Here is a 24,829-nt window from a genome sequence, read left to right as displayed (position 1 = left end):
CAAAACAGGAGAGTGGGTTTCAGCCCCTTCTCCCTGCCTCTGTGGCTTCCGGCAAGTGGCTGAACCCCTCTGAGCCTCAGTTCTTCCCGCTGCGTAAAACAGGGATAATCATGGGCAGGCCTCTTGGGGTTGTCCTGAAGGTGAACCGAGATTAGGCCCACAAAGTCTTATCACGGTGCTGTTACTGCGGGTACAGCGATCACTAACGCTGGCATTGCCACCGGCTCTCCCCGATGCTCTCTGGTGCCTCTTAGGGAAGCCCTTCAAGCAAGCAGCCCTGCTGATGCTTGAGGGGTGGTGGTGAGGAGGGAGACACGGAACCAAGATAGAAACCTCACATCCTAGATGGCTGATCTGTTTAACTCGACCACCTAAAGCAGCCCAGGAAGACTGCAGCAAAGCCTAAATCGGCCCATCCAACTAAATGGGCCGAAGCTGCCAAGAGAATGCCTCGAGTGTGCCTCGGATGCCCAAAGCAGGAAAGAGCTATTGGAGATCTCACAGATTAAATTCCTGGTTGCACGTCTGCGATAGTCATTTGTTGTCAAAGGGAAATGTGCAGTTTCAAAGCCATTAATGCCCCTCACTTGAATGTTTTAGCTCTATTTTCTTTTATCAGGTAACTTATACGGGGGGAGAAAGTTGGGATAGAGTCATTGAAACCGCAAGAAGTATCCTTCACAATTTGCAAGTAAAGGATCCTAATACACAGACTGGCTTTGTTCCCTCCTCCCAGATCCAGTCTCCCTTATGTGAGTATTTCCCTCTGATGGCCAAATCAACAGAAACAGTCCCCTTGTGTGGAGCTTTACGAGGAGGGATGACAAGGTACATTAGTATTTAGAGACAAAGACCTTAAGTGGACCATTTCAATGCTCTGAGAAATAAGAAAAATCAAGGAGTTGGCTCGCACCCCATTACCCCTGAGAGTTCACAAGGAAATTACAATGGCATCAAGCCCTTGTTTCTTAGAACTACAGAATGGTGAAGCTGCTCGTTAGACAATTATACTATTAAACAACAGTAATTGCATTATTTGGTTAAGAACTTGCAGTCTCTGTTCGTGGCTTCAGCAAAGGGTCATGGAGCACACACAGGGGATGTGGCTTTCAGTCTCAGCTCTACCTGAGGCCGTGCTACTTCGGTTAAGTCTCTGACCTTCTCTGGGCCTTGATTTCTCCCTCTGTGCAATAAGGAAGACTGGAGGACAGTCCCTCTGGCACTAAGGCAATCATTTCTACAGTTTCTGTGCAGGACTAGGGTCAAGAAACCTGTAGAGGGAGCGTGAACTCTGGCGTATCCTCCAGACCCTCCACCCTAAGATGGCAGCACACCTGGAAGACAGGCTTACTGACCTGACTCATGAAGTCTGATGAGGCTTCGTGCTCGTCCCAAGGCTGGTTCCTGCCCCTCACTTTCCCCGTTCCAACGAGGGCATCATGTTCCTCCTCAGGTCCCTTGTGTCTCTTCCTCATCCCTGCTCCAAGCTCGTACTCCTCCGACGTCAGCAGGGGCTTACTGCTCAGCCTGAAATCCAGATGCACTGCTGGTCAACACCCTGGCCAGGAAAGACTCAAGGCATGGGGGTCGCCCTCACAGCCCTGAAGGGTGGGCTCTGGACGTTGAAGCACAGACAGTGATGGCAGAGTGACAGATCTGGGGAGACAGAGCCTGTGAAGCTATGGTGCTGGGATTCTATTTGTGAATGGGGCAGAATGGGAGTTTAACAGGAAAGAAGAACACTTCTCTGAGGCAGTACCCTCTGCTGGCCTCTTTCTCTCTCGTGCTTCTTCACACATACACTCTCACACACACACACGCCTTATCGAAACGTGCCAAGAACAAGGATCAGAAATGTCAAGGAACTCTCCCAGGATGGGAGGGGGATTAAGAGTCACTGGCTGTTCTCCTGTACCCCCGGGATTAAGACAGTCAGGATATGGTCCCAGGCTGAAGGCTGCTCTTGCCTCCTTTAAGCTAAGCCCTCACAAGTAATAACAGCAACTAATTTTTACTTGGTGCTGTGTGCTTTGTTCTACGTCAGCGCTTCGTTATTTCAGCCACAAAACAATGTTCTACGTACTGGTTTTTACACAGGGGGAAACTGAGGCTCTAAAAGGCTAGCACCCAGCCCGAGGTCACGATAAACGCTGGATGGAGCCGGGACTCAAAAGCGAGAAAGCGCGCCCACCTCCGGGGCCTGTGCTCCGATCCAGTGGCTGCCTGCTGGAGGCCCCAGCCTCTGCTGTCTTCAGGAACTGCTTCCCTACCCTCCTTTGGCTGGTTGTAGGGGATTTCTTCCCGTCTCCATCCTCTCCTCCAACAGGAACATCCAAGGAGAATAAATGCAAGTCACGGGGGCCCTTGGGGTGGTCTTCTGACAAGACCTGTGGCCAACCCTCTGCTGCTCCTATGCCTTCTGAAGCCACCCTGCGGCCCCCTCTGCTTCCTCAAGCCAAGCACCGGGCCGCCTATGTCTGCCCAGCCCGGATGTCCCAGGCCGAGGCGCACTCCAACCCCGTTCCCCTGATGGGCCTCATTCGGTTCACGCTACTCCCTGACACCCAGGAAGACCGCAGCATCATTCCCATCTGTGCCCCCGCCTGCAGAAAGAGCTCTCAGTCCAGCCACCATTCAAGAAAACTTCCAGAGGTGCCCCACGTAGCTTCTGCCGCCACTCAAGGAGCACACAAAGGAGCAGCCCTGGGTCGCAGGCTCAGGTGCGACTAGCCAACGGGTCAGGCCAGGAGGACAGGAATGACACTGTCAGTCACACAGGGAACCAAGTGACAGCACAAGTCAGAGCCCATCCCAGCAGGGCTGGAGCTCAGCAGATCCCTTTGCAGGGAGGAGGTACGTGGAGAAGAGCGGGGATTAGTCCCTAACCATGGAGGAAGCAGGTGTGGCAGGAAGATGTGTGAAGCGCTTAGCTGATGGCACGGACACCTCTCTCCCTGGGATCATCTGCCCACTCGGTGCTGGGTGAATGAGTCTGCCTGTCCATTCGCCACTCGCCTGGCTCACCCTCCTGGCCCGGGCAGCGCGCACCGTGCTCCCCGAGAGCTACCAAACCAGGTGGGTCAGAGCCCAAGGGACTCGAGGTCCCCGGTGCCCAGACGCAGGCCCTCTGCGGGCCCGTGCTCCTCCCCTCCGAGCTCTGTGCCAGTTCCCGACCCACCGAGGGGCCAGCCTTACTTTCCGCTACTGTTGCGGCTCTTCCCTCTCTTGCGGGGGGGGCGACAGGGCGCTCAGGGCGTGGGTCCGTTTCCTCGGCCTGCCAGGGCCTCTGCGTGCCAAGCTTCTATGGGGTTCCTCGCGCCTGTCCCTTAAAAAGAATCACACGCTTGGCTGTGAACCTGGGGGGTTGGAGGGGGCGCGGAGAAGGACACACGATACGCACACGTCACTCGGGTCCACACACACCTCTAATGGCCTACCGCAGCCAACCTACTGAGCGCCAGCGCCTACAAGAGCCCAACCAGGGCGCCACCTGCTGTGGCCTTGTCACCCGGCTGGCCCGGGCCGCGGGATATGGCTGGGGTGCACACTCACTCGGAGTCGCGGCGTCTCTGCAGCTTCACCAGCTCTCGCTGCTTCTCCTTGTACCGCCGCTGGACCTCGGCCAGCCGCATCCGGAAGTCCAGCTCCATGGCATCCATGCTTTCCAAGGAGGACTTCATGGCATACATCTGCGGGGAGAGCGGGGTGAGGATGCCGACGCCCACCAGCTCCCACTACCTGACTAGGCGTCTGCCCAGACAGACATGGTGAGGCTTGATGGTGACAAGGGCCCAGCTCGAACCCCATCTCTACCCCTTACTAGCCAAGGCCGTGGGCAGAACGCAGGACAGAGATCAAAACCCAACTCTGCAGGGCTGAGTCAAGGGCAGAATGGCCCAAGACAGCTGCTTTAGCAGTGTGGGCCATCGTGTTATCCATCACTTACAGATGGAGGCTCGGAGAGGCGATGCTCTTGCCCGGGGCCCACAGGCAGCAAGGGGCACAGCCAGGCCTGCCCTTGCCAACCCATCAGGCTGTCACCCATTATCACGTGGATAAACTGAGACCCAGAAAGGGGAAACAGCTTGCCCAGGATTGCACAGCAAGTCAGTGGCGGAAGCTGGACTCAGATCAGGCCCTTCCTACTCCGAAGCCAGTCATGTCCCCAGCAAGATGGCATCGACCCACCTCCACTGCCACCCCCCCAGGCCACAGGCAGGCACAACCAGGCCCAGGACACCTCACCCGCTCCTCCTTCTTCTGCATCCAGCTATACTTCTTGTTGGGGTTCAGCTCCCGTGGAAGCCGCAGGTTCTTGAGCGGGTCCACGAAGGGGCTGTCCAGCACCTCCTTCAGCATGTGGCTGCTGGCTGCCAGCAGGCTCTCCAGCGAGGGCCGCACCGCCAGGCCCCGCTCTGCACCTGCACACAGAAGGCAGGTGAGCCCATGCCTCCGTGCCCGCCCCACCATGCAGCCTGGGGGCAGGACTCACGGACACTGCCCCCAACCCCACTCAGACCCCGCATAGGGAGGAGAATGAGGCCCAGGACCAGCTCTGGGCCTGTCCAAGGCCACACGGCCCCCAGGATGCTGACTGGTCCGCAGTCTTTCCAAGAAGAAAGAAATGGTGCTAAGCTAGGAGAATGAGTGAGAGCCGGGGCACAGAGCACGGCCCTGTTCCAAATGTCCACAGCTGCACAAAGTCACTGAGAGGGGCCGAGCATCGGCAGTGGTACTTTCCAGGGTGTGCCTCTTTCTGCTTTTCGGCCCTTTCAAGTTTCCATGAGGAATATGCATGGTTTTCATTTTCAGAAAAAAAGGAGCCCGAGTTAAGTTTTACAAACTGTAAAAGTAGTTACGAGAACACAGAAAATACAAACCAGGCAGAAAGGTGGGAAGAAACAAAAACCTTCCCCTCCCCGGCAAAGTGGCCCCTGACACTGGAAGTGCCACTGCTGACGTTCTGGTAGAAGGCCCCAAAAACAGTCGCCCGCATTCAAACACACGTGACATCCGTGGGCATCTTGATAAATACAGAAACGTCACAAACCCACACACACGGAATCACACTTCACCTTTGATCCCAGTACCGCGTAACGAAGATCTACCATGTTATTAGCCTGAACCTTATAAAAACTGTTCTTTCTGCAGCTCAAAAACACCAGAATATCCGCAATCTTATGTGGCCAAACCCAGGAACCACTGCCTAGAATTCTCTTGCACTGCTGAGTTTTAGTTAATCTAATAAACCTCCATAACGACACTTTGCTCATTTCTAAATTTTTTTTTTGGTGGTGGGTGGATAGGCACAAGTCAGGACACACGTGTTTTAGGAGAATTCCTACCTGTGTGAATAACGTGAGCAAGGTACGTGCATCTCTCCCTCTCATAAAAATTCCAGCTACCCTTCAGAAAGGGCACCAGCTCAATCTCAGCAGAGGCTCATGGGGGCCCATGTCCCCTGCAGTCTCTCCCAAAGTAAAAGGAGTTTTAATTTTTTTTTTAAACCGGTGTTTTGTGATCTAACATGCAATTGATTTTTGTGCATGTACTTGTGTTACTAGTTTTTCACATGTACCTGAGGGAAAAAGTCTGTTCTTTACTACCGATGTGTACAGTTCCATAAAATCAACATGAATGATGATCCGCACAGATCAGGGCTGCTCGACCTCGGCGCCACCCACGCTGCGGTCAGCTCACCCTCTGCCACCGGCGCGGCCTTCCCGCGCATGCGCTGTAGGAGGCGTAGTGGCACCTCCTACCTTTACCCACTAGATGTCAGCAGTACTCCCCCAGGCAGGGACAACCAGGCGTGACCCTGCGAGTGGGCGCCACGGGTTTTGCTTTCACAGCCTTACAGAAAAGGAGGCTGCAAAGCGGAGAACCCCATCAGCTCACAAGGGGATGGTATGAGGGGAGGTGGGTGCGCCAGCCCACCCCCCAAGGTCCCCCGAGCCGTAAGATTCCTAGCCGTTGGGTAAGGCAGGAGAGGGCCACTCCATTACAGAAGAGGGGACCAAGGTGCAGCTTTGTCACCTCCTTCACCCTCCAAACGCGGTCTTGCTGGGGGCTCTCATGACTGACAGCCCAGGGCAGCCTGGACGACTCCAGGCCAGCTGCTGCGGGATGAACCGTGTCCGCCCAAATCCGCACGTCGAAGTCCTGACCCCGGTACCTCAGAAATTGACCTTATTTGGAGTCTCTAAAGAGGAAATCAAGTTAAAGTCAAGTCATATAGGGGAGCCCTAATCCAGGAGGGCTGTGTCCCTACAGGAAGGGGAACGCTGGACACAGGCACAGAGGGGCAACCATGCGAGGACACAGGGGGAGAGGCCTCAGCAGGACCCAACCCTGCTCACACCTTGATCTAGAACTTTCAGCCCCCGGACTGTAAGAGGACACGTTTCTGTTATCTGAGTCCCCCAGCCTGTGGTGTTTGTGACGGCACCCCCGGCTAACTAATACACCAGCCCTGGGGCTGTACCAGCACGGACGTGACCCGTGGGCCACGGGGAAGCTCTAAATGTGACCTGGGGCCTTTTGCAGAGGACTGAAGCTCAGGATCCCAGCAGCAGCCGCTGAGAAGACTAGACAGCCACCAGGACCCCCTCACCCTTGCAGGGCACACCCCTACACACCAGCACCTCCCAAGTGCACTTGCCAGCCCAGGGTCACAAATCCAGCCCCGGGCCACGCCTCCACTGCAGAAAGCAGCTGCAGGTCACAAACACAAACACACACACACACACACACACACACACACCCTCTACTTCCTGGCAAGTCGGCTCTTCAGGGGCTCAGGCTAGGAACCCGGGAGCCGCTCTTACACCTGCATGGAGTCTGGCAAAGCCCGCTGGCTGCAGCTTAACTTCCACTCAGAATCCTCTTGCTCCTCACCTCCACCCGCCACCGTTGCCCCAGCAGCATTGTCCACACAGCCCCCAAAATGACCCTATTTAAATCGGATACTATCACTGCAACTCCAAACCCTCTTCCAGGACTGCCCAGGGACCCACCCCTCCCCATCCCGCCAACCTTCTTTGGCCATGACTCTCCTCCTTCCACTCCCCTCTACCCCCAGCCTCTCTGCTCCCGGTCCAACCCACCACACACAGTGCCACACACACCATTCACCTCAGGGCCTTTGCACCGGCCTGGAATGCTTTCCCCAGAAGAGTTCCTCCCTGGCCTTCCTCAGGTCACTTTATCAAGAAGGGCTTCCCTGGCTTTCCCACCTCTACCCTGTCCCCTTCCCACCATTTCACCTACTACTGCTTGTCACCACCTGACAGTGCCAAGGGCTGCACGTGGACAGCCTTGTCCAAAAACAGTGCCAGGCACACAGTTAAATGAGGGCAAGCAGGACACCCAAACAGAAAACGATGCAGGGATGTGAAAAGGAGCAAAGGTGGGCAGCAATCCCTACACCAGACAATCCACCCTCAGCCCCTCCTTCCCAGATGCCGCCGGCCCTCTGCGGCCCCCACTGAAAACCCACCAGCCACTGGCAGGACTCAACAGGGCTTTCATTTTCTTCTGAAAAACAATTTTTTGTACAAAACTAAGTGAGAGAAAATGAACTTTAGAACAACAAGAACCGAACAACAGACCCCTGTGGGGGAGTGGGCAGCACCCGTCCAAGCTTCCGGGAGGCCACATGACCACGGCAATGAACAAGCCTTGAAAATGCGGCCTTGGTTCCAACCTAGCAATTCCACCCCTGGGATATACCCCCAGGAAAATCAGAGGTGCGGCCAAGGATTTTTCCTCAAGCATAATCATGACATTATTTACCCAACAGCAAAACAAAACAGAAGCCAGTGCCTGACAATCTAGGACTAGGTCCCTCAAGACTGGGGCCTCCACTAGCTGGAAACTCGACTGTCCCTAAAAAAATTTTTAAAGACACACAGCTTTGAAAAATATTTCCTAAAGAATATGCTAAGTGAAAAGGGCAGCTCACAGAACATTGTTTACAAAACGATCTTAATTTTAGAAGTGTATGTGTGTAGAAAAAGTTCTAGAAAAAAAATGCACCGAAACACTGGCAACACTATTATTACCACCCTGACAGCTGTCGCCTGGGCCCCTCCCTCCTTCGTGCCAGCTCTGGGCCGAGCGTGGGGTGGTGAGGCTCTCCTGGCCCACAGCCCCTTCTGTACACATTTCTTGGAATGCCCTGAGTTTCTGTGTTGAACACCAGTGGGTTTGTGCCCAGCCCAGAATTCACTGCCCTCCGGCTGAAAGCACCCGTTTCCTTCTGAGGGCTACCCCTCCCTGCACCCCAGAGGGGACAAGCCCCATGAGGGGCGCGGAACGAGCAGCCTGTTCCTTCCCATCCCCCCGGCCGCACGGTTTGCTTCTGCAGAAAGCGTGAACCCCAGGGAACCAATGAGAAGGAATCAAAGTACTTCTGCTGGAGCTACCAGGAAAGAGGTGGCCTCTTTTGAGAGGCTGCTGAATTGGGCAGGCCTGTGGGCCTGCGAGGAAGTGCCGGTGACCCCATAAGGGCAGTGGGCCTGCCGTGAATGAGGCCAACAGAGAGAAAAGTGGAGCAGGTGGAGAGAGAGATGGGGAAGGGTACGAACGAAAAGAAACTCCTGATGACTTGCAATGCCCAGATCCAGCCATACCTGAAACTTACTACCTAATTACTGTCGCGCTTAGGTTCCAAGAGACAATCGATTTCCCCCACCCTTTTCTAAGCCAGTTCAAAGGAGAGTTTCTGTCCACCACAAGCCAAAGAACAGTGCCATTAGAAAACCCAGCACTGACAGCACAAGGAGAAACGTCACCACTAAGAAACCCAAGGACCGGCAGAGCAGCAAAAGGAACGGGCTCGGAACACTACTAACCTGCAGCCAGTTGAAATGGTAAATTTCATTACGTGTATTTTGCCTCAACTTTTTAAAAAAATGGACGCGAATAAACCATATCCTGGGGATTTTCAAAATGTTTAAATTCTTACAAAAATTAAAAACACAAGAAATGCCATAGAAAGCCACCACCCATCGCGGCTCACCTCCCACGTCCTGGCTCCTCTTCTCCAGCTCCAGCTCGGCGATCTCGCTCAGCAGGGTGATGCCGTGCAAGACGCTCTGCCCCAGGACCAGGCTCTGCGCTGCCTCCAGCTTCTCCAGGGCCTGCGCTCCGGGGCCCGGGGACGGCAGAGGCCTGGCCTGGGGCAGCTCTGCAGCCGCCGCCAGGGCGTTCATGCCAGCCAACGGGTCCTCCAGGCCGGGCACAAACCAGTCAGAGCCTTCATCCTCCAGGAAGCAGGTGCCACTGGGCACAGGTGCGGCCTCCCGGGCCTCCAGACTCAGGCACTCTCCCTCCCCGGCGGGCACGCCACAGTCTGCCAACTCAAGGCTGGGCCGGGGCTCGCTTGGGGCCGCCTGGGCTAGGCCTTCCTCGGGCACCGCCTCCACCAGGGGCACCGCCATGGGCCTATCGACGGGCACCTCCACTGGCTCCTCCTTGGCCTCGACCAGCGTCTCTGGCGTCAGTCGCGCCCCCAGGTCCGGGGCGGCTGTGCACGATTCTGTCCGGCCGGGTGAATCGACCCGCGCTTCGGCCCTGTCCGCAAAGTCCGGGCACCCAGGGGGCTCCACGCCTCCCTGCCCGCTGGCGCTCAGCGCCTGGGCCTCCAGCAGACCACCTCCACAGCCAGCCGTGGGGCTTGGGGCTGCCAGGGCTTCCTCAGGGGGCAGCGTCAGAGGCGACTCCAAGGAGGGCAGCTCTGCGGGGCCTTCATCCATGTCCTCCACCTCGGCCTTCACCTCCCGTTCTGCCAGCGGCTCTTCGTCTGGGCCCTCTCGCAGAGGCTCCGGGATCTTGGAGGGGGACAAGCGGATGGGCTTGTCTTCAGGCGAGAGCGCCAGGCGCTCGGGCCCATCGGCCGGGAGTGGCACGTCGGGGGCCAGGCCGTCGGCGTCAGAGGCCGCTGTGGGCTGCAGCAGGAATGGGTAGGGCCTCCCGTAGTGCGGCGGCAGGGCTTGAAACGGGTACCTGGGTGGGATATCTGCCAAAGACACGGAGAGTCACCTGTCATGTCTGACATCCTCCATCAACCCCCACCCACCAGCCAAGACGGAGTCCCATGGCCACCCTCTTGTCCCGGCCAGTGTAGAGAGCTGGGACCTCTTCCAGGGCATCTGAGGACCCCTGGGGCCTTTCGGCATGCCCAAACCACAGACAGAAAAATCAGCCACCATCCTGTCCCCAAGGGGCTTCAGATCTCAAAGGCAGACACCATAAATGGCTTTCTTTCTCTAGCCCCCAACCTCACAGCACCCAGCACGAGGCTGGCCCAGAAGCAAATGCTCAGTAGACCGCGAACGGTCTTCCCCAGCCGGGGGGCATCTCTGGTCCTCCACTTCGGCCCAGCCCATTAAAGCAGAGCTGGGGCCTCCAGGTTGTTCAAGAAGTAACAGTAACACAGTGCTGTCCTCCCCCCACTTTCCTACTCTAAACTCCCACCCTCAGTGTCCTCTCCCAAGAGCAGGATGGTATGCGGGCGGATCTCTGCAGTGCTCCCGGGAAAGCTCCAGGTGCTCCACAGGAACCTGACCAGGGGGAAATGGGTGCACACCCAGCCCCGGGACCCAGGCACGTGCTCAGTGCCAGACATTCGCGTGGCATCCAATCTCCCCAGAGAGGGGCAGCCACTTGCCCCAAGGTCACACAGCATTCTGGTGGCAGAACCTGAATGCGAACTCACATCCTCCCAAGCACGCTCTCTCACTCCTAACAGCCACCAGGAGGAGGGACGCCATCAGGGCCACCCGCCTACACATCTCACTGGTGCAGGCTGGGCCGAGAGCACCTGTGCCCCCCGGGGGGGGGGGCCAGGGGGCACCCAGAATGGGAGTCCCCGTGCTGTTCTTGCTGTGACAACTCAGCACCTCCCATGGGCCAGGCACAGTGTGCTTTTACGGTTCTTAACTTCATTCACTTAACCCTCACAACAAGTCCTTCAGAAACAGCATCTTTTTTTTTTAATGTAGCTTCCAAGCCCGGCATGGAGCCCAACATGGGGCTTGAACTCATGACACTGAGATCGAGAGTCAGAGGCTTCACAGACTGAGCCACCCAGGCACCCCCGAGGTAGGGTCTAATGTAGCACCCATTTCCCTGACTGTGCCCCTGAGGTGCGGTGGGAGAGGCCGGGTCTGCCCCACATGTTCATGCGTTCATTCCAGAGCCCGGCGGCAGGCCCGGTGCACGGCAGGTGCCCCGCAGAGACAGAGGAAGGAAGGAAGGGCTGGACAGATGGATGGTAAATGCACCGGCGGGGATCAGTTCTGCCAGAGCCAGGCCAACTCCAGTCTGGAAAGCACGCAGCCCCCAGGGGTCTGAGCCACACTCCTACCCGAGAACAAGGCCTGGAAGGGGCTGGGAGCTTCCTTCTCCAACTCCAAGTCCTTCTTCTCCACGACATTCTCAGGAGCCTCCTCCTTGCGTGTGATGCCAGGAGTGGGCGGCGGGGAGGCGGGCGGTGGGCTGCTAGGGTGGGAGCTGGGCGTGGCGGGGTAGGCGTAGGTGGGCGCCTTGGACACGTCCTCCAGTTTCTGGATGACCTTGGCCTTCAGGGCAGCCACAGGGGAAGCGCGGGGAGACGGCGGCGGGCTCACGGCCTTGCCGTACGTGCCGGTGGGGCCGGCGGCCAGGCCGGGGGGCTTCCGAGGCAGCAGCCCAGGGCCCGCGGCAGCCAGGCCAGCCTTGCCTGCGGCCTCCAGGCTCCGCTTGCTCACCTTCTCCTCCATCTCCACACGATGTTCCTGGGCCTTCAGCCGCTCCTGCTGGGGACGGGGCAGGCAGGCAGGGTGAGCGCAGCAGGAGCCATCACCCAGCACCTGCCCTGTCCCCGGGGTCCCCTCAAGCAGGGTCCAGGGTGCAGGCTGCCCACCCTGCTACAGACATTCCGTCAGGACTCGCGTGTAACAAGCACAGCGTTCCTTGTGGAACCCCAGACGGGGCCGGGGAGGGCCTCCAGTCCAGACCCTGGCCCTGCTGGGAGCCTCGCAGTCAGGACAAGGGGGGCAGGCCGGAGGCATGAGGCTCCTGATGATGAAGGAGCCACCCCACTCCCCACACTCGGACGGCATTAGGATAGCTACCTTCATGGAGAACTCACTACCTCCTGACTGCTCTCCTACCTCATCACCTTTGGGTCTCGAAATACCTGTGGGGGAGGGGGATCCTCTTCCTACATTTGATGCCTTTGAGGCAATGGGAGGGGGCTGCTTGAGGACAGCCAGTGCTGGGGGGCAGGGAGCCAGGCAGTCAGCACAAAAAAAAAAAAAAAAAAAAAAAGACACAGGGAAGAAATGCTCCCGGCACCAGCCCCTCTCCTGATTATTAAATCTCACTGAACCCTGATGACGCGCGAATACTACCATCTCCGCTTTCTAAAGGACGAAACCCAAGCCCAGAGACGTGAAGTCATCCACCCAAGGGCACAGAGCCACGTATGCCAGAGCTAAGGCTCAAAGCCCGGGCCCTGTCTGCTGCCTGGGCCCACGTCGGCGGCCTCGTCTGGAGTGGCCGCTGCACAAAGGAAAAGGGACAAGGCCAAGCAGAGGACAGACGTCCTGGAACGCCCACAAGGAGGCAAGAGGGCTGTGGGCTTTGCGGAGCTCACCCACACAGGGAACCCCTCGTGCCTCCCATCTTATGGGATTGGTCGATGTGGCAGTCAGAGGCCACCCCGGCCTGACAAGGGAGCCAGGACCACGGAGCAGGCAGCCCGGCCAGCAGGCTCGAGGAGGCGGTCAGGCTGGGCTCAGGAAACAGCGGGAATCCCTAGCATCTCTTCAGCATCCAATGCAAACTTCCCCAGTCCAGCAGGCTGCCTCTCCTGCCTCGGTTTCCCCGCTGCTCCCCGCACCCTGCCCCCTGCCAGCTTCCATCCGCCTCTGGGCCTTGCTCACATTGTTCCCTCTGCCCAAAGGGACCGTCCATGGTCAACTCCTTCCGGTCTGTGGGCAGACGCTCCCTCCTCCAGGTGGCCCTCCCTGACCACCAGCCCCCGCCATCTTTCCTCCCTCCCAGTTCGTCACTGCTGAGCTTCTGCTTGTGGACCCATCTGCCTCTCCGTCCCCAGGGGGCTGGGGCAGTTCCCCCTGAGGCCACCCCACCCTCACTCACCACGAGCTGGGCGCTCCTCTGCAGCTCCAGGGCCTGGGCTGCCTGCTGCTGCAGGTACAGGAGCTCCTGCTGCCGCAGGAAGCGCTGCTGGGAGAAGAGCTGCAGCTGCTGGGCGTGGTGCAGGGGGCCGCGGCCCGGCGGGTACAGGGCGGCCCAGAGCGGGGGCGCCGCGGCCCGCTCCATCAGCTCCGCTAGGGGCAGGACGCACAGTGAGGCTGCACCCGCCGCCCAGCGCCCCTGTCGGCCCACTAGAGGGGGGGCAGGGCTGGGCCGGGCCTCCCTCTGCACCCGCCTCCCCGGCCCAGGGGACACGGGCCCTGCCTACACCCCAGGTGTGGCCCTCACAGTGGCAGCGTGCCAACATGGGGACTCCAAGCCTTCCTCCCCCCACCCCCAGTGGTCTGCCAAGTGGGACTCCCGAGGGACGGGAGGCACCAGGGTGGGGGGTCCAGGCCCCAGGGAGGAGAGTCTGCACTGGTTTTGGGTAGGAGTTCATCAAAACAAGGATCCCTATGGCTTTATGACACGGGTAAACCACGGACATAAAATATCCTCGAAGCCCCGGTCTGCCTCCTACCCCATTATTCTAGATGGACACCCCCCCCAAGAAGGCCCCTAGCATCTGGATCAGTCTCTCCAGGTGAGGCTACCACGACCACTGCCCTCCACCCAAAGGCCGCCACTTACCAAAGTGAGGCAGGTGATCGCTGGGAATGACCACCAGCTGGCCCGACTGGGGGTCCCTGACGAACTGGTAGGCTGACGGCAGGGAGCCCCCCAAGCCAGGCGGGAAGGCAGGTGCCATGCCCTGGTGCAGAGGTGGGGGGCCCAAGCCTAGGGGAGACCCAGGCCCGTGTCAATGCCAGGGGCTGGGGGCCCAGGCCCACCCCCTTTCTGTCTGCTCCCCCGACCCCCACCTCCTGGGGCCTCCATGCAGGAAACTGAGAGGTGACAGGCTGCAAGCATGTCCACAGCCACCCGTCCCTGGGCCCCACCTCCAAATGGCTCAGCAGAGGGACCCCCACAAGGCGAGTGTCCTAGTAACTGCCCTCTTCAGACACATGAGGGAGCCGAGGTGTGGGGAGAGGAAGCAAGGCCCGAGCTCTAGCCAAAGGGAGATAGGAGCTAGATCCGGGCGTGGGTCCCACAAACAACTGGCCTCCACCCGCAGTCCTGCCCCGGCACCAGCCCCCAGCCCCGAGCTCCGGGCAAGAAACACATCGGGCCCACTCTGTCATCAACCACCAGATAAGGGGGAAGTTGTCACCCCACACTCACCATAGGGGTGTCCAGCGAGCCACATGGATGTGCTGCCCGAGCGGGGCAGCCAGGGGTGAGTGGCCAGGTGGGCTGCGGGGTCGGCGGACCAGCGCCCAGAGCCTGCCAGTGATGGGCCACCGGTCACCATGAGGTTGGGGTTCAGGCCATTAGCAGCACAGCTGGTGGGGTGCAAGCGGGCCAGGTCAGCCAGCTCCTTACTTTCTCTGGAAGGGAAGCACGCATTGGCAACAGCCCCATGGGCCTGGGAGATGTGGGAGAAAAGGGGTATCACCCAGAATGCCCAGCGGGCCCCCAGCATGAAGAGGAACCAGCTATGGCTCAGAAAAGAATTGCTCCGAGGACCTTCCCCAGGAGAGGGGACCCACGCTCATGGGAGAGGGGCCGTGGGGCCATCTGGCCTAGGATCAGGGTCGGGGACGAGAGGCCACGTCCAGCCCCCAGGCTGCCCCCAAGCCCTCACCTGAGCAGCTTCTCCTGGTCTCGGTCCAGCCGCGCCCCCAGCAGCCGCTCCTCCCGGTGCCTGGTCCTCTCGTCCCCACAGTCACCATCGGCTCGGCTGTGCCCTGAGGGGAGCGGGCAAGCGGTGAGCCCCGAGCCCGGGGCCCCAGCAAGCCCCTCCCGCCCCCGGCCAGTCGTCCTGGGCGCCAGGCCCCTCCACAGGTGCCTATCTGTAACTTGTCAGCACAGCAGCCAAACGCCGGGAGACGGTCACATGAGAACGCCAAGCGCATTCACGACAAGGCTTTCCCACTTCATGGCCGGGAGGCCAGGTTCTGGGGGCGGGGTGGGTAGGACAGAGGGGAAACCCCAAGCCAAAAAAGCAGCAGAGCAGACCCAGGTCCCAGGGAATCAGCAGCCACCCTCAAGCCCCACTGAGGCCCCGTCACGGTTCTGGCACTTACAGACGTGCGGCTCATCTTTCTAGAATCAAGACGGGAAAATAAAACCAGAGAAAACACGATCCACGTGGGGGTGAGTGCAAAACGTGGGAACTGCCACTGGGGCTCCCCCGTCCCTGCCCTGGTGCTCAGCATGCACCAGCCGCCCGGCCCCCCGAGACCCCTCAGAGCAGAGAAGACGGGTCCCCAAGTCCAGCCCGGCACACAGCCAGTTAACTAAAGGGGGGGGGGCAAGGCAGGAGCCCGAGAAGGGCACCCACCGTGGGCTCTGTCCCTCCTTGCCCTGCCACCTTCCTCCAGCTCCTGCCCCATCCCCTCTTCCTCGGTGTTTTCTATACCACGAGCCAGAACTCAGGACACGTGCGGCAGCCCGGGGCCAGCCAGCGCATGGGAGGCAGCAGAGGCCACACAGAAAGCACCTGAGACTTTTCTCAAAAGAGAAACTCACTGCAGCTGAGGCTCTCTCACCCGCATCTTGAGACCCAGCAGCGCTGGGAGGCGTGCTCAGGGAGGGGGCCACGCCCAGCACCCCCGGCACGCAGGTGTTACCACTCTGCAGGAGACAAGGGGTCCAGCAGCGGCCCCCACACTCATGACCCTCGTGGGCAAGGACTTCCCCCCCTTGGAATGCTACCATAGAGCATCTCCCCTTCATTTCTCCCCTCTGCACCCCCAAAACCAGGAGCCAGCAACGAACAGAGCCCCCAGGAGAGGCTGAGGGGCGCAGGGGCTTCTCCCTGTCCTTTTGCGAAGGCAGGAGCCTACCAGCCCCAAGACGAAGGGCAGGAGCTCCGAGAGAGAGGGCACAGCAGCAACCCAGGCCCACGTGCTCACGGACCAGGTCCACAGGGGGGCAGCAAGCAGCCGAGCACTGGGAAGAGGCCGGATCCCAGAGGCAGCTGGAGACACTAGGACAGCGAGAGCACCTGGGAGGGTGGCCCGGAAGTTCGGAGGTGGGCCAGGACAACAGGGAAGCACAGTGAGCACTCAGCAGGGAAAAGCCAACAACGGGGACATCCAGCAGCCAGGGAGGAGTGTGAGCGGGCAAGGGAGCGAGCGGCTTCACAACCCACCCCTGTGGGACACCGAGGCACATCCCTGGCCACCTGCTAAACCACTCACGCAGGCCGCGGACGGCAAAGGCACTGAGCAGACTTCGTCTATGCCAGCTCAAAGTCACCGCAGCCCCTCCCGGTCCGTGGCAGGCAGAGGACAGGTCCTCAGTGGGAGATGATTGCCACAGCCAGGCTGGGGTGAGACCCAGCCAGGGTTCTCCTGGCCTCCAGTGTCAATGTGGTTCCCATATCAAAGGGACCCTGAGCCACCTGCCCACTTAAAGGACTGGAAGGGGCCCTGTGCAGGGATCCCCCGGGATAGTACAGTCCAGAAGGGCAGCCCAGGCTTCAGGCAGGACCAAGGTGTGGAGGGCCACCCGGAGTCCTGTGACTGGGCTGGGAAATCAGCGTGTGTGCCCCAGCTTCCTTCTCCCAGAGATCTCAGATGGCTCCCACTCCCCGGGCCACCCTGGATTCAGGGACAGGCTCTGGCACTACTTCCTGGAGTCCCCTAAAGGGACAAGTACCCACAGGGTAGCCTGGCTCCAAGTCTCTTGTCCTCTAGCCCGATGCCTCTCCATTGCTGTGGCTGTCACCACGCAGGGTATCAGTGGCTTCCCATTGCAGGCCCTACCTCCCGCCACAAACCTGTCTGGAGACCCACCCATCTTGGAGCACCCACCATCCCCAAGGTCACTCAAGTCAGAGACCGAGACAGCTCCCTCCAAGTCTGATTAGTCTCTGAAGAAATGTGACATGCCTCCCACTACCTCACCCCAGGCTTGGCTGGATTACAGCTCTCTACAGATCCTTCCGCATCAACCTGTGACCTCTATCCCCTATTCAGACCTGTCCCACCCGCAGAACACCAGCCCCACAGAACCATGCCCCTGCGACCACGGCTCTCTATACTTGTCACACTCAGGGCCACACATGCTGTTCCATCTACCCAGAGTGCCCTTCCCCTAGGCTACTCAGCCTCTCCTGTCAGAGCTTAGCTTAAATGCCACCTCCTCCAGGAAGCCCTCCCTGACCACCTCTCTCCGATGAAGCTCCCTTATCTATCTCCCTCCCAGCACTGACAACATGCTACTATCCTGCTTGCTGGTTGCTCACCAATCTGCCTCCTCCATGAGCCTATGTACCGCTCTGGTTCAAGGAGTCCCACTCCTGGTTGTGTACCTCTTCTCTACACAACACTTGGCACAGCAGAAGCTGCTCAATAAATAAGGAAGGAAGGAACGAACGAACGAACGAACCAACCTGTGGGTATCTACAGGAAGAATGAGCTATGCAGCAAGAAGAGCAATTACAAAGGCCCTGGGGCAGAAGTGTGCCAAAGAACATCAAGGAGACCATGGCGGCTAGACAGAATAATAAACAAGAGAGGTACAAGAGATGAGACCACAGAAGAAGTGGGTGGTACAGACTATAGGGTCTTGGAAGCTGTGGAAGGGAACGTGGTTTAGATTTTGTTCAAGGTACGAAGGGAAGCCAGAGCAAGAGTGAACCAGAGGGCCCCTCGCCCCTCAATGCTGAGTTCCAGGCTGGCAGGAGACCAGCTTCGCCATGAGCCGGGCATGTGGGGCAGTTCCCAGAGACGCAAGACCTCACCCCAGCCCTTCTGTGCCCAACAGGACCCTAGATCTCCATGCATTCATTCACTCAGGGGTCATCAACCCAGGAGGTGGGTCCCAGCCCTCATCCCACTCTAGATTAGGAAACTGAGGCACAGGAAGGCAAAGCGACCTGCCCAGGTCACACCCCTGACTGACCGGGAGGCTGTCCTGCCTGGAATCAGGGTCTGAGTGCGTCCTGACCGCTGAGGCGCCGAGGGTTCCACGCCTCCCACAGAGACGGCAAGGAATTGGTGCTCAGGAAACGGCCGTTCATCAAGTACTTGCAGCCTGCCCCGGGGCCCCAAGCCATGGGGCCACAGCCTCTCCAATCTGGGCAGAGGCCCTGCGGAGGCCTGGTTCCCACGGCCACCCCACCCCAGCCTCCAGGAACATTCCGGCAGATCCGGCCACCACCAGCTCAGGCTGACTGAGCTCTCTCTAGGAGGTGGGGCCATCATCGCTGCTTACCCCTGCACGACCCCAGCTCTGCCTGGGGCGACGTGGGCGCACCCCCATGGTCCCTCCCACCAGAGCTCCCCCCTCCCCCGCCATGCCTCCATCACAGAGGTGAGGCCAGTGGGGAAGAGGAAGAGGTAGGAGCCACAGGCCTGGGCCTAGGGTTCAAGGTCGGCCCGCTTCTTCCAGCCCAGGGGCCTTCGCGTCTGCAGGGCCCGCTCTCCTCATGGGGGAAGCTGCGAGAACAACAGATCTTCCTGCGAGGGGCCCGAGCTGGTTCCACCCATGACTGGGTTCTCCCGCTGAGTAGCAGCCGCTGTGCTGGGCTTCCGAGCACACGCACCATGGGCACTGGGGCTCACGGCTGTAGGTCACATCTGTCCTTAGTCCACCTCTGGCCCATGTGGGCCCCCGGGGACATTTCCCAGAAGATCTAGGACTCATGGGCACTGTCAGAAGCTCTCAGACCCCAACACGCTGCATGCGAGCAAACACAAGGCAGGCCTGGTTGTGAAGCACCTACTACGTGCCCAGCGACAGCCGCACGGTCAACGTGGACACCGGGGCCCAGAAGCCTCAGGCCTCCTGTTTAAGGTCACACCGCTGATGAGGCAAAGACCAGATTTGAACTGACCGGCAGAAGGCTCGCTCCAAAAATTCAAGGAGATGGGGAAGACGGGAAAAGACCGAGACCCAGGCTGATGACCACCCACTTGGCCAGGGGGTGCCCCCAACTCCTGCCCTCCCCCAAGGGCGCCAGTATTGGAAAAACCACCACTTATGGGAATGGTGTTAAGGAAAAGAACACAGCCTACTTTTCAATGGGTGGCAGGGACAGCCCAATGCCTGAATATCTCATCCCAAACCCGTCAGGTCTTCCCTCCCTCCACACATTCTGTCACACACATACACTGTTACACACACACACACACACACAGAGTCACTCTGAGTCACTCAGTCACACACTGTCACACACTGTCACTTTCACACATACTATCACACACACTGTCACACACTGTCACTGTCACATTCACATAGTCAGGGTCACACATTCACAGTCACACATACTGTCACATATAACGTCACACACATCACACACATTCTCTCACGCTCCTACAGTCACACACAGTCATCGCCAGTCACAAGCACTGTCATAGTCACACACACTGTCACTCAAACACATTCTCTCACACACACCCTGTCTCACACAATTCTCTCACACACTCATACACACAGTCACTGTCATTCACCATCACAGTCACACACGGTCGCTCTCACACAGTCATACATTCTCTCACACACACTGTCAGTCACACATACTGTCACGTGCGGCACCACACACACATTCTCTCACACTCAGTTACATATTGTCTCACACACCATCTCACACGGTCACACTGTCACACACATTCTCTCACACACACACTCATACAGTCACCCACTCTGTCCATGTCACACAGATCCTGTCACGCACTGTCACACACACACCCTCAAACACACATTCTCTCTCTCACACAGGACCCTTGGACACATGTCCCTTGGACATGAGTAGGTACTCAGGGGACTATGAGCCCCCAACATGGGTGAAACACCATGTCACATGAGCATTCCTCCAGGGAAAGGACCCAAAGAGATCTCCAGCCTCCCGGAGGGGTCCCAGGTGGCAAACCTCTGTCCTAGCAGAAGGGCTTGTCCACCACCAAGCCGGCCACCTCTAACCAAGAGCTGTCATCCACTCCTTCAATCCCAGAATGAGGCAGTGCCATGGCCCAGCCCCCCCCCCCCCCCCCCGCCCCGGGTCACAGGACAGGCTTCCCTGGCTCAGGCTCCACAAAGAACCATGGGCTCAGTCATTCAACAAACATCCAGGAAGTGTCACTCCCTCTAGGCCGGATGAAGATCGTTAGCACTACAGTGTGCACGCAAATTGGTGGGGCGAGGCCAGCAGGGGTCCCAGCGCAGCCCTGTACCTTACTGGGCTCATCCAGGAGAGCAGGGCTAGGAGAGTGGGTCTGGGAGGCTGGGACAGGACAGTGGCCACCCACCATGGACCGAGGCTAAAACCCAGTCGTCAGCACAGGTGGGCACAGGTGGGCCAGACCAAGAAAGGGACAGGGTCCCAGGAGACATTCACCCAAGATGCCTGAACGTGAAGACCCATGAGAACACTGGGACCCAGTTTCTATCATCACGCAACCTCCAGGAGTAAAGTCTGGGAGGTGCAGGGAAGGGGGCCATGTGGGTGCCAGAGACAGGTGCCCAGGGCGTGGGTGAAGCCTAAGCTCGCAACTGGCTGAATATGGGAAGCTGGTCGGACACTGGAAACAGGCATAGGGAAGAAATCCAGGTCTACTGTTGCAAAGTCACAAGAGCAAGGCCAGTGGGACACAGCCTTCCTGGGCCCTTACCCCAGTCTCCCAACCCCACACCACAACACACTAAACACCATCCAGGTGGGGGGTTTGGCCAGTGTCCACCCAACCTACAGGAAGGGTCGTTGGCTCAACAACGGGCAGACCAAGTCCACAGTTCCAACCAAAATGACACAAATATCAACCCTCCAAAATCCCATTCCAACAGCGCATATGCAAGGGACAAAAGGAAACACAGTTGACCAAGTTCTGGAGAAACACTCAACTTCACCAATCATTGAAAGAAACACACCATTCTTCCCCACCAAAATTAGCATAGTCTTTTTTAGGCGCCAAGGTACTGAACGTCAAGACCCATGAGAACACTGGGACCCAGTTTCTATCATCACACTCGGTCACTCATTTACCAAACACCTACTATGCGCCAGGTCCCACACTAGGTACAGGGAACAATGAACTAAGTAAGGCACTTACTCCCTCAAGGGCCGAGGGCTGAGTACTTAAAGCCAGCCTGTTCCTAGGAACCTATTCTTAGAAAATGACTCAAAATATCAGGAAGGTAAAACGCACAAAAATATTCAATGCTACGTTCTAAACACAAAAACATCAGGGAAGAGAAAAAAATGCCCACGAGAGGGATGGTTAGCTGAACTACGGTGTGTGCTCTAGACAGAACAGTAGAGGTCGTGAAAAAATTATATAAAGATTTCACAACAGGGGGGAGAGGAGAAAACCCACACTGTAAGCGTGGGGAACGCAGGGACCAGAATTGGGTGCGCTCTAGGAACCCTGCAGGAACAAGCACATCGCAAAGGAAAATGAATCCAGGTAAAGATCTGAAAGTGTTCAGGGTGTTGGGAACACAGCACGATCCCTTCCTTCCCTTCTTCCTCCTTTCCTGCATTTTCCATATTTTTCTATGTGTATAATGGAAAAAGCAGTAAACTTTAAAACAGTAGCCGCAGCCCCCAAGTGGATAAAGGACAAATGGTAGCAGGAGGGCAGGCAGAGGGGGTGCGAGGAGGCTGAGACAGGTAGAAATGGAAAGCAAAGGTGGACAGGATTTGGGAGGCCAGGGCGGAGCTTGGAGAAGGTGGGACCCAAGACCCACCTTTGACATTGCTCAGCGACAGGGAGCGCTCCTGGTCTGCCAGCCCCGGCCCCAGCCGGCCACTGCCGCCACTGTCCTTCTGCCGGGCCACAGCCACCGCAATGCCCACGGGCGGGTGTCGCACCTCTGCCTCTCCCTGGGCACCAGAGCCCTCACGCCCGAAAGCCTTGGCGCTCTCGGGCCTCTCCGGGTCCCGCTTCAGCTGCCGGCCCCCACTGGCCGCAGGGCCCCCGGGGTGTGGCAGGCGGGCCTGGGTGCGCGGGGCGCCCGCGGAGGTGGGGGCAGGCTCGGGTTTCATGGTGCCCAGGCCTCCAAAGGGGCTCTTCTTGCCGCAGCCGCCGGGGCGCACGGCCACGGCCTCGCGGGTGAAGCTGCCGCTGTACTTGATGAGGCTCTGCATGGCCGAGGCCTCCCCGGGCCCGTGGGCCGCGGCGTGCACGTCGGCGCCGGGCCTGGCGCAGGCGGCCGCGGTGCGGGGCAGCGCGCCCCCGGGATCCAGGTAGGCCTTCTTGGCGACGGCTGCCTCCTCCTCGGCGCGGCTGGCGTGGTGGTGCTGCGCGGCCAGCACCGCCATCTGCGTGGTGGCGAAGTTGCCCAGCTCAAAAGGCTTCCACTTCGGCTCAGGGCCGGCGGGCGGGGGCGGCCGCGCGGGCTCCAGGCCGAAGAGTTTGGCGGCCTGCTGGGGTGCGGCGGCCGGCCCGCGGGGGGCGCGCTCGCAGGCCCGCGGCTCGGCCTCGGGCTTGAGCAGCTCCTTGGCGGGGAGGTAGGCCCGGGCGTCCGGGGAGGCGCGCGCGGTCCGCGCCGGCGGGGCCTCCGCGGGCGGCGGCCGCTTGAGCGAGCGGATGACCGAGTTCTTCTCGCGGAGCGCCTCGGGCCGGTCGGGGGGCGGCCGCGGGGACCCGGGCGGCGCCTGCAGGACGCCGGGCCTGCCCACCTCGCGCTCCCGGGCCCGGGCGTCGCGCGCCTGCGACGCGATCTGGATGGGCCCCGGGCGCTCGTCGAAGGCCTCCACGGAAGGCACGAAGGTGGGCGCCACCACGCGGTGCTCGCGGCCCGGCTCGCGCGCCGCCGCCGCCGCCGCCGCTGCTGCCGCTGCGGCCGCCGCCGGGAAGATGGTGTAGACGCCGGCGGGCGCGGACTGCGGCGCGGCGAAGGCCCCGGCCGGGGCGCTGGGGGGCGCGGGCGGGCCCTTGGGTGGCGGCGGGAGCGGCGAGGGGCAGGGGCACGGCCCGGGCAGCAGGGCCTCTGCGCGCCGTAGCCGCGCGCTCTCGTCCTGGCGTGCCGCCTCCTTTGCCACCAGCGCGGGGAGTCCCGCGTCGCCCGCGCCGTTGCAGAGGCTCAGCGCCGGGGGCGGCGGCGGCGGGTTCTTGCCCTTGCACTCGGCGGCGGCGCCCGGCCCGCGCGGCGGCCCCAGTTCGGCCAGGAAGGGCGACAGGCGCTCGGCGAGGCGCTGGGGACCGCGGTCCTGGCGGCCCTCCGCCCGCGCCTCCTGGGTCAGGTCCACCACGCCGCGCGTTCCCGCGGCCTCCTCGCGGGCCCTCGGGTCCTTCTTGCCGAACAGTGGGGGCGGCTCCCCGCCACGGCCCGACCGCTCCTTGGCTGGACCTTCCCGCGAAGAGCCTTTGGCCGGGGCGCTGGAGGAGTGGCCTCCCGGGGTCCTGGACGAGGGCGCGTGAGAGTGCAGGGCACCCGGAGCCCCCGTGGCGGGCAGGTAGAAGCCGTCTGCCGGGAAAAGAGTATGGGCGTGAGTGCCCCCTCCCCCCAGCCAGCCAGCCAGCCGCGGGGTCCCTGAGGGGAGCCCCGCAACCCCTGGGTTAAGAAGGAGGGCCGTGCCCAGCGCAGCCCTTGGGGGGCAGACTCTGGAAATGGAGGGTACTGAGTTCACAATCTCGCTTTGGCCAATGACTAAGCTTCCTGAGCCTCAGTTTCGTCATCTGTGAAAGGGGTGGAGGCCAGCGTTGTTTTAAGGGCCTTAAGAGGGTCAGGGGAGCACAGCACTAAAAGGCACCAGAAGGGGGGGGCGCTTAGGGGCAGAGGTTTCAGAAAAGGGAGCTAGCTGCTGTCTGGAATACAGGGTAGTGGTGGGGGCCCCAGACAAGCCCCTCAGAAGTTACCCCCCCCCAAGCCCAGTCTCCCTGCTCCTGCCCCCTCATCATACCTTTCTGGGTATCGAAAATGCTGGGCTGGCCCAGCTGGCTGAGGAGGGGGCTCCCGCTGCTGGGGGGCTCCAGGTGGTTCAGGTGGAGGTAGGATGGGTACAGCCCACTAGGCAGATGGGAGAAGCCTGGAAAAGAGAAGAGAAAAACTGAACCGTCCCACCGCATGGACTCCCACGAGGAACTTCCTTCCATCCTTCTCTTTTTCTGGAAAATAAAATATTCTGTCAGCCCCCTGGTTCAGGGAGCCCTGAGATTTACGGCCAGCTCCCCAGGGCAGGCCTGTCCCCCCATTCCAGACCCTGGCACTTCAGGCCTCCCTCCAGGCCCAGGCAGCCCCCAGGAGCTCGGGCTCTCAAATCAGAATGGATCCAGCTAGGCAGGGGAAGGTGGTGGTGGTGGTGGTGGTGGTGGTGGTGGTGGTGATGGCTCTAACCACAGGCCAAACTGCCCGGAGGCTTTGCCTTTGTGATTCTGATTTAAACTTCAACAAAACACAACTCTGTGAGGCAATACTCTTAATATCCTCACGTTATGGATGAGGAAACAGAGGCTCAGGGAGGACCACGGGCCCAAAGTCACACAGCAGAGGAGCCTGACTTGGAATGGAGGTTACTGGGACTGTTAACCTCAGCCCAACACAGACCCCCCGTGGAGCAGTTTACTGATTTAACGAGTCCTTTCTCTGCTGTGTGACCCCGAGCAGGTCACTTGCCTGCTCTGAATATCAG

General features: G+C 59.6%; 1 protein-coding gene across 1 annotated transcript in view; it reads right to left on the bottom strand.

Moving 5' to 3' along the window:
- The window catches only part of TNRC18 (trinucleotide repeat containing 18), an 84,999-nt gene that overhangs the window by 35,847 nt on the left and 24,323 nt on the right, over nt 1-24,829 (bottom strand). The window contains 13 exon segments of the mRNA XM_048224641.2: nt 1,356-1,527; nt 3,196-3,236; nt 3,238-3,325; nt 3,553-3,689; nt 4,246-4,421; nt 9,023-10,021; nt 11,372-11,801; nt 13,150-13,340; nt 13,837-13,983; nt 14,428-14,633; nt 14,891-14,993; nt 21,943-23,664; nt 24,101-24,226. Coding sequence (XP_048080598.1) covers nt 1,356-1,527; nt 3,196-3,236; nt 3,238-3,325; nt 3,553-3,689; nt 4,246-4,421; nt 9,023-10,021; nt 11,372-11,801; nt 13,150-13,340; nt 13,837-13,983; nt 14,428-14,633; nt 14,891-14,993; nt 21,943-23,664; nt 24,101-24,226 — 4,538 coding nt within the window.

This window comes from Ursus arctos, unplaced genomic scaffold (genome assembly GCF_023065955.2).
Source record: "Ursus arctos isolate Adak ecotype North America unplaced genomic scaffold, UrsArc2.0 scaffold_2, whole genome shotgun sequence".
In the NCBI taxonomy this organism is placed as follows: domain Eukaryota; kingdom Metazoa; phylum Chordata; class Mammalia; order Carnivora; family Ursidae; genus Ursus; species Ursus arctos.
This window is presented reverse-complemented; position numbering and strand designations above follow the sequence as displayed.